Source organism: Hemitrygon akajei, chromosome 14 (genome assembly GCF_048418815.1).
Source record: "Hemitrygon akajei chromosome 14, sHemAka1.3, whole genome shotgun sequence".
Lineage (NCBI taxonomy): Eukaryota > Metazoa > Chordata > Chondrichthyes > Myliobatiformes > Dasyatidae > Hemitrygon > Hemitrygon akajei.
Genome location: NC_133137.1, coordinates 71,389,011 through 71,406,971, shown reverse-complemented (window position 1 = coordinate 71,406,971; position 17,961 = coordinate 71,389,011). Strand labels below are relative to the sequence as shown.

The window sequence follows — 17,961 nt, the reverse complement described above, 5'->3', positions numbered from 1 at the left end:
AGCATTACACTAACTGCTATGCTAGATGAGGTGATTAAAAGACACACAGTTAGATATGACTAGAATATAAAATCTAGAAAATTATGGTGCAATCATACAGAACTTCAGTTGGACTACATTTGGAATAGGGTCTGATGCTAGTCAAAACACTATCAGATGGATGTGATTACCCTAGAGAGGGTGGAAAGGTGATTCACCAAAATGTATCCAGTGGGTTGGAGGGTTTCAGCGATGAGGTGGGACTGAATAGGCTGGCTTTGTTTCACTTTAGACCAGAAAAGGCTGATGTCTTTCTGATGAATATTGAACTACAAGGAGCATGGCTGGGATAGAGAAGGAAAGTGTTTTACTTTAGCAAATGCATGTACTATAATGGGAGTGTATAAGTAAGATGTAGGAAATTTTAAAGGAAGAGGTTTTTTTCTCACCTAGTGGATAGTTATCATGAATACACAACCTGAGAGTAATGGTGGAGGCAGATATATTCACAGCATTTAAGAAGTATTTAGTTAAGTACAGAAATGCCATGACTGGAAAATTGAATTACTGTAACTTAATGGTTGGTAAGACATGAGTAGGCTGAAGGACCTGTGTCCATATTGTATGACTTTAAATCTGTTATAATGGCAATACAGACAACCATTGTGTTACATTAACTTGGGTAAAAAGAAATTCACATATCCCCATCAAAAATTCTGAGAGATGGAATACAAATTTCCATGGAACTTGTATAGGAAAAAAAATAAACATATACTTATAACTTCTCGGCAGTAATCAAACAGGCCCATTTCTGTAAATATCACAGGTACGGTTTAAACAGGAGTCCACTTAAGAGTTTTGCTTTGGAAATAGACAAAGCAATTTGTTTTATTAATACCTAATTATTTAAAGCGACACCCTTTCTCTTCTGCCTACATTCAATTTGGATGCCCTATGTATTGTTCAAATTCCTTACCTTAAGTATTTGATGTGATTGCATCTTGTTAGTTTTCATGAAAATGTAGATTGAGGCCTCTATGAATTTTGAGGAATACTGATTCGGTTGTGGAGGTCTTTTCCAAGAGTGTTGATAATCTGCTTGTAAGCGACTATGTGAACTCCAACAACACACACAAAATGCTGGTGGAACGCAGCAGGCCAGGCAGCATCTATAGAGAGAAGCACTGTCAACGTTTTGGGCCGAGACCCTTTGTCAGGACTAACTGAAAGGAAAGATACTAAGAGATTTGAAAATAGTGGGGGGAGAGGGAAATGCGAAATGATAGAAGACCGGAGGGGGTGGGATGAAGCTAAGAGCTGGAAAGGTGATTGGCGAAAGTGATACAGAGCTGGAGAAGGGAAAGGATCATGGGACAGGAGGCTTCGGGAGAAAGAAAGGGGGAGGGGGGAGCACCAGAGGGAGATGGAGAACAGGCAGGGTGATGGGCAGAGAGAGAGAGAAAAAACAAACAACTAAATATGTCAGGGATGGGATAAGAAGGGGAGGAGGGGCATTAACGGAAGTTAGAGAAGTCAATGTTCATGCCATCAGGTTGGAGGCTACCCAGCCGGTGGTGTTGTTCCTCCAACCTGAGTGTGGATTCATCTTGACAGTAGAGGAGGCCATGGATAGACATATCAGAATGGGAATGGGACATGGAATTAAAATGTGTGGCCACTGCCCCTCCTCCCCTTCTTACTCCATCCCTGACATATTTAGTTGTTTTTTTTTCTCTCTCTCTCTCTGCCCATCACCCTGCCTGTTCTCCATCTCCCTCTGGTGCTCCCCCCTCCCCTTTCTTTCTCCCGAGGCCTCCCATCATATGATCCTTTCCCTTCTCCAGCTCTGTATCACTTTTGCCAATCACCTTTCCAGCTCTTAGCTTCATCCCACCCCCTCCGGTCTATTATCATTTCGCATTTCCTCCTCCCCCCACTACTTTCAAATCTCTTATTATCTTTCCTTTCAGTTAGTCCTGACGAAGGGTCTTGGCCCGAAACGTCGACAGTGCATCTCCAGACAGATGCTGCCTGGCCTGTTGTGTTCCACCAGCATTTTGTGTGTGTTGTTTGATTTCCAGCATCTGCAGATTTCCTCGTGTTTGCTATGTGAACTCCAGTTCATTTGTTTTAAGCCATATGCATCACTTCTGTTCAATTTTTGCCTGTAATTCAACTGTGCTTTGATCTACCAATTTTGATCAGTCCCATGTTTCAATAACACAATTTCTAACCAGGTTGTTTATAAACATTGTTTCAGGAATTTGGATTTTTTCATATTGTTTTTCTTTTTCTTTTCTACTTCCTGTATTTTTCTTGTCAGTCTTTCCAATGAAGTGGGGTGTACTTCACCGAATAAGATAAATTTTAATACATTAAATTGAAATAATCCTGTTGATCCCCTGGCTGGAGATTACTGTACAGATGGGTTACCAACCAGAGAAAGAACTGCTTTTATTTTAATATAACAACATCCATCAAAGTGTATTTCCATTTTCTTGGTTGAACTAAGCTAGGAAAAGATTATTGCATTTTAAGAATTTCATAATTCCATTGGTTTTAAATCTCACTTCTGAGGGGTCATTGCTGTTGGGAGAAAACATCGTATAGGAACGCATCTCTTATAACATGGGATTCAGTGGGAAAAGAGGGCTCGCGTTACTGTGAAATGGGATTTGTCTATAACAATACTGATCAACAATTTTTTTACGAAAATGTTGCTTCTTCTGTGGTTATGATAGACCGCTTAAAGCTGAACACAAATATAATTTAAGACTACTTGTATTATAGTTTTGTATGCTTGAAGCATGTTGTCAACCAGCTGCACATAGTTTGATGCTCTTTACTTGCTAACAAAATTTTCAACAACATCCTTGAATGCTTTCCGTGTGATTTTTCTCCAGTCCCATGAGAAGTCCTTGGAATTGCCTATCATTGATGACCCGTTTGATTTGTGGACCAACAAATGTTTTCCTTAATCATGACATCATTTATTCTGGGAAACATGTCTCAAATATCGAAGTTCTTCACAGAAATTTTTGTGCCTGGTGACAGCAGATTCCATCCTTGCGGTCTTGAACCCAATAAATTTTGCTTGTGTCTTAATTCTTAATTCAGTTAGCAAATGAGGCTCACTTAACATGAGGGGATCAAAATCTCTTGGTATCAGTGTCGTTTTCCATTTGTGATTTGTGCATCATGGCATCTTTATCAGCCTTCTTTAGACTCCGTTTCTCTGGTCACTTCGGTATTGGAAGACTATGGTCATGTGGCACAGGTCTCATGGCTGAAGGAAGATTGGGGTTTTCTTATACTGGTTTTCTTGTTTTTAGCAGAGAAACAATAGACACTGGTCAGACAGAAGTAGCAATCTGTCACATAATCCTCCTGTTCACTTCATCTCATCGGGACAGCGAACAGAATTGACTTCCTAGTACCACTGAGCCAAGCTCTAAGATAAAATTGTATGTTCAGCAACAAATGTGAGGAGCCCAGGCTTTGTCTTGGTCGCCAGTTTTACACCTAAAGTAGAGCTCATAGTTTTTAATAAGGGGAGTCATGCTCTGTCTTAGAGATTTAAGCATCACAGCTGTTGCAACATAGGCAATACATTTTGCTCACAAAAGCTCCAGAAAATACAATTATTGTATTATAATGAGAATACACAATATGCTGTGCATGTAGAGCATGCGCATCAATGTGGTCGCAAACCAATATACACGTAAGCACAATGCGTGGTGTTTTTATAGCCTTTCTAAAACCTATCCTGCCATGCAGCATCTGCTCTGCCAAAGCTGTCTAGGCATGCCTGTACAAGATAGAAAACTTTTCAGCTTGCATTGTGGGTAACATTTTAATTGACTTGAATTGCAAATTGAAATAACAAATACATTCGGCTCTCCTTATCCACAGATTGGGAAAACCCGGAAGTTCTCTCTCCAGCACTCGTTGTTTGACCATGTACAGACTATTTTTTCTTGTCATTATTCCCTAAACAATACAGTATAACAACTATTTACATAGCATTTACATTGTATTAGGTATTGTAAGTAATCTAGAAATAACTTAAAAGTACAGGCAGTCCCCGGGTTATGAATGAGTTCCGTTCCTGAGTCCGTCTTTAAGTCAGATTCGAAGTCGGAACAGGTACATCTGGTATTATTTTAGTGTCAGTCAAATGTTTTTCTTAGTATACAGTAGATATTTTACCTTTCTATGCATGTGAAACATATGTATTTCAATAATTAAACCACTGCGTTGCTTAATAACAATCGTAGCTTTCATCGGGGCAGGTCCTTTCACATGCTCCATTAAAATTGTTCCAATCGTTGACTGACTGTAGCCTAATGCTTTTCCAATGACTGATGGCATTTCATCTCTTTCAGATTGCTTTATCACTTCCATCTTATTTTCAATCGTGATCGTGATTATTTTCGTGAACAGAAACACTGCGGATTCAGAGCTACGCCGGGTCCTAATGCCCACTGCTCTGAACATGTTAAATAAGGTCCGGGGTTCCGCTGGGTCCTAAAGACCACCGCATTGATTCAGGTTAAATAGGGGACTTGAGCATCCGCGATTTTTGTTATCCGCGGGGGGTCTCGGAACCAATCCCCCACAGATAAGGAGGGCCGACTGTATAGACGATTCCAAAAAATTTGTACATGATTGGGAAATTTCTTGATTTTCATGATCAGCAGCCCAAAATCCATAAGCTGCACCCAAAAGTATACAGGAAGCAAAATCTTAGTTGTCAAGTGATCCAGGGATAACATTGTTTTATCATTTTAAAATCTCTTTTTACCAAAAATTACTTGTTTCTGTTCATTCTTGCTACACTAGCATTTGCAGCAATGAAATTCTTATTATCTAATACCTTTTGGTTACATGGTGTCTTTCTATAAAATAAAATGGCCTGATGCAACGATGACTATACAGACTGTAATCTACAACTTGGTAGTTTATGTGAAAACTTGTTTCTTTTTAGATGATCACCAGCAGTGGAAAGTGATTAAAGGAAAGTTCCTAGCTATAAATTCAGCAAATATAAGTTGTGCATGTCCAAAATCTCCAAGGGGTCTTTCGCCTGCTGCACACTTAGCTGATGGGACCATGGACCTCATTGTAGTCCGCAAATGTTCAAGACTCAGTTTCCTCAGGTATCTCATCAGGCACACAACCAGCAACGATCAGGTATTGAATTTTTCTTTAAATATTATGTACCTCACAATATGAAATTCAATAACCTTATAAATTGACTGTAAAATGCAGTAAGTATTGAATATTTTATAGTAAGCACTTTTAATCCTTATGAAAACTTGCCTCCATGTTGTCATATTAGGAAGGAGTTGATACTGTTTTGATAGAATTTACAAGCTGCAATTTAGCCAATTGAAACAAAGCTTTCCTGAGCTGGTATCTGATACACTAGGTAATTTAATCAAGACATGGGAAAGGTTTAATGGTTTGGGGAATTGGCTGCTGAAAGACATGCTGTATACATTCAGTATTTCTACAAGCTCCTGTGGTTTTTTTTTCCATTGTAGGGAGGTTTCTGTTGCATATAGAGTCTATTACCTGGTAATATGCTTTAATGTTTGAGAAATTTAAGTTTAAAACCTAGAAAGTGTATAAAGTGTGTAAGATATAAAATAGGAGTAAATATAGTTAATGAACACTTTGTTGAAAGACTTGACACTTTCTATTTTTAAAAAAATCATGCAATACAGAGTAGGCCTTGCAGCATATTTGACCGTCTTTTCACTAATGCATTGTGCAATAACAGAATTTGAAGGAAAAATTGAAAAAATAATAAACTATAGATGCTGGAAATCTGAAATTAAAAAACAATGCTGGAAGTACCTAGCAGTTCAGACAGCATTAGCTGAGAGCCCAAAGGCAGACACTTTTTCTACAATGGTGAGATTGGATCAAGTGGAATCATCAATGTTTGGAAGGTAGGGTGCAGGACTACTCTCAGCTAGTAAGGATGGTGAAGTTTGTGCTCATAAGTGGAGGGAAGGGATCCAGAGCTTCTTCCCCATTCCCTTCTATGTCGATTGTTCCATTCCACTGATGCTATCTGACCGGCTGAGTTTTGTGTGTCTTGTTCAATGTTTCTTGTAGAGAGTTAGTTTTGAGGTTGGTGTGAGGAATTGCTGTGCTATGGAGACCAAATGAGGGTAGGTCAAAGGGGTAATGTTTATTGGGTGGGTGGGAGTAGTTGGAGGATGGCCAAAGTTCATGCCCTAGAAGGTAGTAAAAGCATAGGCCAAAACATTAGGATGGTACAACCAGTACAAAGGTTGGGTAGAGCTGCTATAGGTGGTGTATTGAGAGGGTTTATTTAATGATAGAGATGGGGAGGAGCTAAGGATCAGGCTGGAGTTGCTTGCGGGCTGACATTTAAGACTAACAAGAATCAACCCCTTTTAACAAATGGCAAAGCAGATCCTGTAGGTATTAATGATAACCTCCTTCTGCATATGTAGCCAGATGCATTTGGAACAAAATCATGAAAAAGGTATCCACATGCCTGTCTTTATGCACCAGTGTGCATCCATAAACACCTCGGTATTTGTATATTAAATACATGTGACACTTTGCAGGTCTAAATATTTCCAAGTTGGGGAAAATAATGGAAAAGGAAGGAAAGTTAGAAGTTGGTTTTGTGTAAATGGAGAGACAACTGGGTCAAGTGAATTGGGTGATACTCAAGTACAGTCATAATGAGGTGGAAAAACTACTGTGGAAACTCTTTCTAATCAGACTTTTTAAATCAAAATTTTACTTATATTTATTTGTGGTATATTTTGAGATGCCGGTTTATTAGAAAGTTTTAACATGCTGAACACAATTCTTTTGATATTTCCAGTTTGACCTTGCTTTTGTCGAGGTATACCGAGTGAAGAGATTCAAATTTACTCCAAAATACTGTGATGAGGAGGACAGTGATATCCAGGAAGTTAGCAAAAATCTCTTTGGACACTTCTGTAGAGATCATCCCACCTGTAGCTGTGTGCAGCTTACTAGCTGTTGGAATTGTGATGGAGAGATAATTGAGCATGCAGCCATTGAAGTGAGGTAAGCTATTCGCTTATTACCTGATATATTGTCAATTTTGTTAGCCAACCACCTGATAGTTGTCTTCATGAGAAATTATTGACTTTTTGGTACTATTCATTAATGTGTGATGTCTGACTTAAATCAATGCAGTACATATTTCATGTCTCATGAATTTGATTTCACCTTTCATAATCTGAATTACTGAGTTATTCTTGTGCCTAAATTATCACTGCGAGCCAGTGAGCGAGATGTAAATTGTGAAGTGAGCACACTGCCTTCAACCATGATTTCTGAGAAATATAATACACTTGGTGTGAATATATTTGCATACCATATGACAAGATTAACACGTGCAAAAAACCCATCTGCTCATAACTTTTGATTTCCAAATCAAGTCAATGATAAATCCACATATATTGTATTTGTTTAGCTGCTGTGGAATATAGGGATTTGATCATGTGATTCAAAAAGTCATTAAAATTGGTTGGAAAAGACTAAGTCTTGCAGCCCCTTTGCTGTTTCCATTTGTTGTTCTGCAGTTTTAAAAGCTAATATAATGTATCTTAACTTATTTCTTCTTCTTGGGCCCTTGCCTCTTAGTGGAGTATAGCCATTAATGACCTCCCATCTTCATCATACTGTTACGAAACCCCGTAACCAGGTAACTTACCAGCAAAGATAGATGGATCAGCTGAGTCGGATGCTACTATTTTCAAGCGTTTTATTCAAAAAGGGCACACGTATGGTTAATACAAAACATTCAGATCATATACATCGTCAAAACTCAATCTAAAACACCGGTGTAACCATAATCAATCAGAAATAAGCTCTACAGTTGTCTAGGGGTTAATACTGAGTCCAACGGAAATATAAAGAGTCACTCAGAAGTTTGCAGGCTTTTCCTTTTTTTGAGAACCGCTGGGGTTTTCATGTTGTAGAGAGAAAGAGGTGATTTAGAAAAGATAAACACTTGCCCGTCGTCTTGGCAGAGCAAATCCTTGGAATCAGGGGAGCAGACTTCCCCATTGTTATTTTAAAGCAGTCTTTCGTTGGTTCTAACCACAGATTCAAATTTGGAATCTAACGCACATGGCTTCCTTCAACATGGCGTCCCGCTCCCACGGGAATCGATATCGTGTTTCCTTGGTGTCTGCTGGGTGCGTCTGAGGGTTTCCCCCCCTCAGACCCGCCTTTATACTTCTTCACAGGATCGCAGGTGTCAATCAAGTTGCAGGTAATGCGATCTCTCTCTCAACCAGCCCACTTTGCCCGAGGGCTTTTCACGTGGTCTCCATGAGACAATAGTCAAGGTCACCTTCATTCTGCTTCTTGGGAGAACATGGTCTCTCTCTCTTTTTGGGTCAGTTGACCACCCTTAACTAGGGTTCTTGCGATTTTCACAAAGGAGGGGGCCAACGGCATAACAATACAAAGTCAATGGTATGGCTGGAGATCATCAAAGTTTCTTCAATTCACTGTATCCACTCTACATGAGATAAGCCTATACAGCTTCACCAAAGGCCTGTTGGCCAGCCTTATCCACTTCCACCTCATGATGAGAACTTAAGGTTACACTTTAAGATGCTTTAACTTATTTATGATTCATTTATTTATTTCCCTTTCTCTCTACAGGTTTTAGAATAGATAAGTTGATGCATTTTATCTTTGATTTTTTTCTTTGTTCCTTTGAAACTAATTATTGCCTAGCAATTAGTTTTCTCATCAAAGATAGCATTATTAAACTGCACTGTAACAGCCAAATTAGAGTGTCTTTGAACACTGGTGTAACTGAGAAGTCTACTGAAAGCTCTTCCTACAGTACTGAATGTACCTGCCTCTGTTTTGATCATTTACTTATCTTGCATATAATTTGTTTGCATTGTTCCCAAGTTCACATTTACATTACAATTTGGTGCACGCAGACTATGGAGACTGCATTTATGGGAGAACTTGGAAGTATGTAATAAGAGATAGCAATCTTAAGTCAATTTTCCCCAGTATTTCTCATCTATAAGCAAGTATTGGTTGCTCAGTATTTGTTTGGAAAGCTTCTCACATATTTGCTCGGTAATAATCATAAAAGGATATTATGCCCTGAGATTAAATTCAACAATCCCTGAAAATGGGATTCAGGAATTCCAAAACTCAGTTAAGCCACAACTATTGCTTCTGATGCTGGTAGCATGCCAAATTCATGTCTGTTCTTTTTGAATAATTTATTTAAGCAGCTAGTGCTTACTGCCCAATTTATACACTTCTTACTGTATATCTGCATCTTGAATGACTAGCAGCACTTAAGGGAAGCTGTGATGCATTGAATAAGTGCTGGAGTCATTGAAAAACTAATCGACATAGAAAAGCTGTGATCCTGATGCAACACATGAGTGGATTACCAGTGCTACCCTGTAGGTATTTTGGAGGTGCTGCGAAGTAGGAAAGAGAGGTTTTAACTCCAGGGAACCAGAATATTCTCAGTTAAGTACTGCAATGGCATGTATTAATGGGGTTCTAAGCCAGACTATGAGAAGAAAGACCTGCAGTCATCTCAGTGACTTCATCCTGTGCTCAATATCATTGAGTTCAAGTTCAAATCTGGTTTCTTCACAATTGCCCCATAGGTCTCAGACATGCTGGCACAATCCCAATAACAGTTGTTGCGGTCATTCATTGTGTGTTTGTTTGTGTGTGTGTGTAATATAGTGTATAGTCATACATCTAATTGAATTGTAGGTTTCCCCTCACACCTCACAGTTTGCACACATTGTTAGCTATTTAATGATTTATGTCATTAATCAATACTCAAGGGCATGCTTTCTCCTCGCCAGCAAAGGGAGAAATAGATACAGAACTGGAGAGGGTGCGTGGGCTCAACTATGGGCTCAATTAATAGAATGACCTTTACCAAGACCAACTGGTTGTTGAATTCAAAGCATAGGAGATGATGCCTTTTAATTGTGGACTAAAGCCATCGGCAGGTCTGGCATTCTCTAAGCGAAAGCTTTTTTTTCTACATTCCATGTTATTTCTGCCACAATTTCTAATGTACAAATTGCAAGTAGTGTAAATGTGTTTTATTACTTGCTATCATCTCTCCACTCAGTCATGGAGGTATAGAACACTACAGCACAGAAACGTGCCCTTCAGCCTATCTAGTCTGCACCAAACTGCTAATCTACCTAGTCCCATTGACCTACACCTGGATGGGAGGGGTATGGTCCATGACCCCATCCAAATGTTATTTATTGATATAGGTGCCAAATAGGCTCTTTGAGCCATATTTCCCAGCATTCCCACAATTCAATCCTAGCCTAATCACAGGATAATTTACAATGACCAGCTAACCTACCAACTGGTACGTCTGTGGACTGTGGGAGGAAACCAGAGTACCTGGAGGAAACACCCAGAGTCACGAGGAGAATGTAAAAACTCCTTACAGACAGCAATAGTAATTTCCCTTAAACCTTGAAATTGATTCTGTATCCACCATTTGCACTGGCAGCTCATTCGACTGTCTTACAACGCTGAATGAAGAAGCTGCCCCGTGTTCCCCTTAAACATTTCGCCCTTCATCCTTAACCCAGACCTCTAGTTCTAGTCTTACCCAATTTCAGTGGGAAAAAGCCTGCTTACATTTACCCTATTTATGCACCTCATAATTTTCTGCACCTCCACCAAATCTCCCCTCATTCTTCTACACTAAAGTCATAACCTACTCAACATTTCTCTATTATTCAAGTCCTCAAATCCTGGCAACACCTTGTAAACTTCCTCTGCACTTTCAATCTTTCCTGCATGCACCTATTGACTTTTTCCCCATTAAGAACAGCGCATTGACCAAGCATTGGTAAAAGAACAAAATGAGAGTTGCATTAAAAATACCATAATTTCTCAGTATAATGCACAGTTATACCAGCTAAGATATTGGTTAGATAAGATAATTTTGAAGTGGGCTTATAGGATGTATTGCAACTGGTAAGGTTTGTGCAATGAATTCATTCAAACATGCCAAAGGGAAAGAAGAATATTGATGTCATATTCTGCCAAACCAGGGTTACTGAAGAGTTCTACTGCAAGAGTATCAAACATTTTGAAAGAACAGCCTACCAGAAAAAGATAGAGAGCGCACAGTAAAGTGCCCAGTGAATTGGCAAGCCTGGTCGAAAAACAATGCAGTGTTAAGGGACATTTGGGTCTAGCGTCAACTGTGCAGAGATAATTACAGCACTTGGAAACCACGCTTTACGGTATGGAGCTGGTGGCCAATTCCATTGACATAGATTTGGGATCATGCAGCATTGCACTTCATCTTGTAATGTAGCACAATCAAGCCTCCCATTGCTTGGGTAGCACACGTATTGCTCTGAAGATGCAGATTGCTCCATTAAAGCTGTGGCTATCAGCATGTCTTACGACTTGAAGATGTCATAGAATACTGGTAATCTGTCCTTCATCAGATTATCGGAATCGCTGGGACACATTCCTGAGGAGAGGGTTGAATGCAAATATGTTGTTCATTCTTCATGTTAGCTGATGATAAGGTACAAAGATATGCCTTTTAACCCTGGTTTCTTGACATTCTCCCCCAAGATTATCTGCAGTTTTCAATAATGGATAGCATCCTTCTGCTTTCTGGATTCTAGCTTCTAAGACATCACTTCCTAGGAGCAATTCAATGTGGGGGGGGAGGGGGATAAAGGAGAACAGAAGACAGGGCTCCAGGGAAATGCACAAACACAATTTATTTTTCTTGTCTGTCTTGTTGCTTCCTGTCCCTATACTTAATTGGAGAGTATATGAAAGACCCCCCCCCCCCCCCCAAGCACTCAGCATCTGGGCAGTACCAAGTGTCATGTTGCTGCAGCCCACCCCAAAGGCACCTGACAGGAGACAGTTTTATTTTGTATGTTCCTGAAGTACAGTGGCATTTAAAAATGTTTTAAGATTGCTACAAAATTTCTTTTAATTATTGATTTCAATAAAAGTTTACAGAAATTGACCTTGTTCACGAGATTGTCATCAGATTAGTGTTTCACTGTCAATCGAGGCAGAATGTTGCTGTCTTTCGTCCTGTCCTTACTTGCATGGTAAGATTTTATAGAATGCAACAGACTTCTACAAATGTTGAAACACAGTTTATTCAATCCTTCAATGTTTTTGGAGGTGCAGAATTGCTTCAACATAATAGACTTGTATTTTGTGAGGACCTTGGTATGCATATGTGTGTGCATGCAGGTGCAAAAATCTTGAATCATGAGAAGCCAACCCTCATAGCTGATTTGGTTGGTGACCCAAAATATATTGCAACAAAAGAAAGGGATCATGAGTGTTGTTGAAACACTGCACAATGTGTTACAGGAAGGTCATGTGTGGGACAGGAATCCCTATTTTTGTAATGTATTTCAGGATACTAAATGTGTTCCATAGCATTGTGTAACATAGTAAGGCAGTTATCATTTCAGAACTTTGTGCAATGCCATTCACCTGCCTATTCAGAAGAGGAAATGAAGTATGATAAGCTGTCTTTGAAAAGAAAGCAGCAGCAACACCCAGTACACACATTACAGGAATATGCAGATTTTTTTTCCAACTCTAGCCTGGAAGCAAACCAATGTATAATGTTCATTGTGCTTGACAGCCATTGACAATTTAGCCCCACCCTCTCTGAAATTGCATTTGTGACTGGAGTAGTTATAAATTTTAGAAGAGAGAGTAAACCTTTTGTTATAGTGTCAGGACAGCAACCCAGCCCATAACATCAGCAAGGTGACGGAAATTGGTTGTTAGGGAATTGTTGAGAAGCTGGAGTGGGGCCTGGTTTACTTTCTTGGGTGGCTCCAAAGATTCAGAATATCCTTGATGATTTTCTTGAACTTCTCTACCTGCACGATCAAAGTTATCTTGACAGGTTGCATCTCTGACTTGTATGGCAGCTGCTCTGCCCTGGACTGATAGAACCTGAAGAGAATAGTAACATGATCAAGTACTTTACAAACTCATCACTTCCTTCCATTCAGTCCAATTTGCAGTATATTGCTTCAGGAAGGCTAATAGTATTATCGAAGATACCTGCCACCCTTCCTCTTTTTCCCTTTTCCCTTCTGGGAGAAGATAAGAGGCTTGAAATCCCAGACCTCCAGACTGAAGAGCAGTTTCTTCCTCACTGCGATCACATATCTGAAACAATCACTTCCTTCTCATCCCTTTCCCAGTAATACTGCCACATTCTTGTACTCTTTGAATTCTACTTCTTTATTATTCTGTTATTGTCACTTTAGCATTTCTGCAGCTTTAGCACTATAATCTTTGCACCATTCTGCTGTTTTGTGCTGGTGATTTTATTAATTGTATTTGCTATTAATACTGTTTACTCTGTACATGTGAGTGAGGAATTGCATTGTATATTGGTGTACATGACAGTAAGTCTAGTGAAGACTTGGTTGCTGAGACATAGGAAGCATACACTTTATTCCTTGAAGACTTGCAGGTAGTAATGTTGCTCTCTGAGCAGGCTGAGATGTGGCATTCTCCTCCTCTACTCCTCCCTTTTCCATCTCCTTCATTTGTTATAACATATCACACTTCTCATTAAGGGAACACTTCCAAAAGTACCCATCCTTAGGAATGTCTCAGTTCTGCAAATCCCACGAGGTCTGTACAGTACCTTATCAGCATCTGCCACTCTTTCCTGTAAAAATCTGCAGCATGAAAGAAATCTACAAACCATCAACAATTGTCAGAATGGCAATAATAATGAGCAGCAATTGAGGTAGCATCACTATGCTGGTCGTTGGCGATCCCCTCCTGTTGCTGAACATGCAAGTTTGACAGTATTTATGTGCAGCAGATATGTGTTGCACACTGGAACTACAGACTGCCTTTGCCAGCTTTGAAAGTTGCCTACTAACAATATGACATCAACATTACGATTTATGAAGAACATAGTACTTGCATCAAATGCCATATTGGAGCTAATTTGATGTCCATGACACTAAAAGGAAACACTTGCTTCAGTGAAAGGTGTTAGTCAATGGTCCTTATCATTGACTATTTTCCCTGTTGTCATTTTCATATTTCCTCACTAATCTTGTTGAAAGGTAATGAACATGTTCTTAATAACTTGATTTTCTTTCTTTACAGAGTTCACTGCCAGCTGTTAAGACTTTTTGCAAGAGGAATAGAACTGCTTTCTTCCGAAAAAGGCAATAGCAATTCCGTTGTTTAAGCAGATTCCAAAATGATCTCAGGATTCCACAAACTCATTTCAAAGGTTGAAGTCTGACATCGAATTTGTGAACTTGCTTTTATAACTTAAGATTCTAAGTTTATTTACATTATTATTAAATTCATGAATATTTATTTATTGCAGTGTAAGCATAAAAAGCAACAAACAACAAATTTAATGTATTATCTCAAGATCTCAATGTAAATTCTGCTTTTATGGATTAGATTTCAAATGAAGAATCTGTTTAATACATGGCATTTGAGATTTAAGAATTAAAGTCGTTGGTGTGTTGCAAGAAGCTGTCCTTGGGAAATTGGCAGAATATTTTTTTGTAAGTGTGCGTTTAAACTGTGGGTCAGAGTTTGGAAGGGAATCATTTATATGCATCAGCCTTATTTTAAATTGAAGTATGTGTCTGTCGTTATTTACTGACAGCCACTTCAAGCTAGGTGATAGATTTCACTAATTTTTAAACATGGATTCCAAAATTGCTTTTGTAACTACATTCTTAACTTTAAGGTAAAAGCTAGATATTTTCCAATTTCTTTTACTGCACCTTGCAACTTATCAATGCAATTTGATTGCAACTTCTAAATAATGATAAAGAAACTATAGTTTGAAACAGTTTATTTTAGTAAATGTTAATAGAGGAAAATGTATAAATTATGAATTGTTGAATATTTGAGTTTGTAAATAACAAATATAAAAATATATTTATTGTATATGATTAAGCTAGATTTTGCTTAGCTTAGTATGTGTTCACTATGTGAATAGAATGTAGTTAGTCCTGTTAATGCACTAATAGAGAATACTATCTAACAGCAGGAAGTGTCATTCACCCATTGTATTACATTCCTCTGCCATACTTTCCAAGAATGACGTGTTGCTTAGAATAAATTTCTGATGCTGTTACTTACTGATCTTTATTCCATGGAACAAGTTTTGTTTCTTTGATCACTCATTTCAAAAAGTATTTGCTTAATTCTTAACGTGTGTTGCGAATATTTAGTTCCTTGTATTTTCTTTACATCGCTAATGTAAATAGCCAGCAAGGATATACTGTACTTCACAATGTCCTTGAAGGGTGTGATTTTTTTAAAATTCTTTGTCCCCATTACATTTTCTGGTTTATTAGTGTTTTAAAACTTTTCCTATTCAGGGAAGCTTTCTGTTAAGAAGTTCATTCAGCAGGCTATTTATTGTTGACCTGTTTTAAATTCAGACCAAATAATTTTGCAAATAGTCTCTTGTTTAAAAAAAAATGCAAAAAAAAAGTGTTTGTTAGGATTGGTGGATAGAATATGGAAAATAAAATGATTGAATTCAAGTCAATGGTTTAATCTATTTGCTTCCTCTTCCTGCCTTTTATTCTCAATTCTACATTTCTAGAATAGTACTTTTCTTGCTTTACATAAAACTTAAAATTAATTATTAGAAAATAAATATTTTAGTAGATCCTGGGGAATGAAAAATTGTATACTTTCAACAATGTCTTAACTGAACTAGTCTGCTTTGAAAGATAACAGTAAAAGAGCAAACTGTTTCACAATGGGCTATAAGGAGCCAGATGCCTTGGTTGAATTGAAACCAGTGGCCTACTGGTGCCATCTTCCTGTCTGAATGTTCACTTTCCTCTGTCTGAGAATGTACATATGTTTCAAATCTGTTATGTGCAAGTGCAGTAGGACGTCAGTTCATAGCTTATTTTGATTTGCCACTCTTTACATGTTCTCTCTGAGTTGACCACAGGAAACTTGATGATTCCTGGGACAGGAATGTAAGCAACAGATTTGAAAGACAGAATCCCAGATGGAAGTAAATTGAAATATAAGCAGAGAGACTGGAAGTTTCAAGTTGCTGGATACAAGGCCAAATTTAATGCTAATTACTCAGTTCATTATTTAAAATGCTAGAAATCTCAGCAACTACTTTCCATTCTCCAATTTCCCACAATGCAATTTGTCATCCTAATTCCACACAAGTTTAGTAAGCTTGCTCTCTGCAACTTCTAAAACTACACACCCAGATCTCTTTGTATATAACTATTTTAAGCAGCAAGAAGCACCCAGTTTTCATAGTTGACATTTTCCTGCATGATACAGCCTTCCATTTGACTGTTGAATGGCTGTATTCCACTTGCAACCATCTTTACACTTTCCTGTCTAAGGTCTTATCCTCAACAGACTTGGACAGTTTGTTTCATTTTGACCATTTGTATTGATGGGAATTACTGAAGGCACAGTCCTGATCTATGTGATGCCCCATTATCAATCTGTCAACCTGAATAGAACCCATATACTATTACCTTCACCTTTTCTCATCTGCTTTTCATCTCCCCCTTCCCTTTTCAGTCCTGAAGAAAGGTCTGTTTGAAACATTGACTGTTTATATTCATTTCCACAGATGTTGTCTGACCTTCTGAGGTTCCATCAGCTTTTTGTGTGTGTGTATGCGTGCGATACTATTACCATTTTCTATTCTCCAATTAATGTGGAAACATTTATGATTATCTCAAGGGGCTAGCTAACAAGGTAGATTTTTTTTTAGGGTTTCATACCCATGGGGAAATGTAGAAATGGCAGAATTCTCAGATAGATGATTTAGGAATCAAAGGAAAAAGAAATTGTCTCCTCCATGAATCATTAAAATACTTTACCCCAGAGAGCTCCAGTGACTGAGGCACTGAGTTTATTCAGTGGCACTATGAATAGACTTTTGAACATGAGGAAAATAGTGCTATAGAGAGCAAGAATTGAGTTGACTTTATTACTTACATCCTTCGTATACATGAGGAGTAAAAATCTTTGTTACATCTCCATCTATATGTGCAATTTATAATACTTTTTATAAATTACAATAGGTTAGTCAATATAACAGAAATGCAGTTATGTCAGCATGAATTAAGCAGTCTGATGGCCTGGTGCAAGAAGCTATCCCGGAGCTTGTTAGTCCTGCCTTTTATGCTGTACTGTTTCCTGGATGGTAGCAGCTAGAACAGTTTGTGGTTGGAGTGACTCGGGTCTCCAGTGATCCTTCCGGCCCTTTTACACACCTGTCTTTGTAAATGTCCTGAATAGTGGGTAGTTATGCTGGGCTGTCCACACCACTCTCTGCAGAGTCCTGTGACTGAAGGAAATACAGTTCCCATACCAGGCAGTGATGCAGCCAGTCAGGATGCTCTCAATTGTGCCCCTATAAAAAGTTCTTAGGATTTGGGGTCCATGCCAAACTACTTCAACCATCTGAGGTGAAAGAGATGCAATTGTGCCTTTTTCACCACACAGCCAATATGTACAGATCACATGAGATCCTCAGTGATATATATGCCAAGGAACTTAAAGCTGTTCACCCTCTCAACCCCAGATCCATTGATGTCAATAGGGGCTAACCTGTCTCCATTCTTCCTGTAGTCCACAACCAGCTCCTTTGGTTTTGCAACATTGAGGAAGAGGTTTTCTTGACACCAGTGTGGCAGGGTGTTAACATCTTCTCTATAGGTTCATTATTATTTGAGATTAAGCCAATCAGAATTGAAACCAAAGTCAGATCACACATGGAACTTGCGGAACAGCAGGGATGGTTTGAAGGGCAACCTGATCTGCTCCTGATTTTATTCCTCATTTTAGCATCTTTGTGCTGTAATATTACTTGCAACCTCATGAGATTTTATTGAATGGAATAACTTTTTGAGTGGT

The 17,961-nt window shown here is 38.6% G+C and overlaps 1 protein-coding gene across 1 annotated transcript in view; it reads left to right on the top strand.

Moving 5' to 3' along the window:
• The window catches only part of cerk (ceramide kinase), a 56,331-nt gene extending 40,738 nt beyond the window's left edge, over nt 1–15,593 (top strand). The window contains exons 11-13 of the mRNA XM_073066363.1: nt 4,967–5,172; nt 6,854–7,062; nt 14,182–15,593. Coding sequence (XP_072922464.1) covers nt 4,967–5,172; nt 6,854–7,062; nt 14,182–14,266 — 500 coding nt within the window. The 3' untranslated portion in view covers nt 14,267–15,593. The remainder of the gene's footprint in view (nt 1–4,966; nt 5,173–6,853; nt 7,063–14,181) is intronic.
• Nucleotides 15,594–17,961: the final 2,368 nt, after the last annotated feature.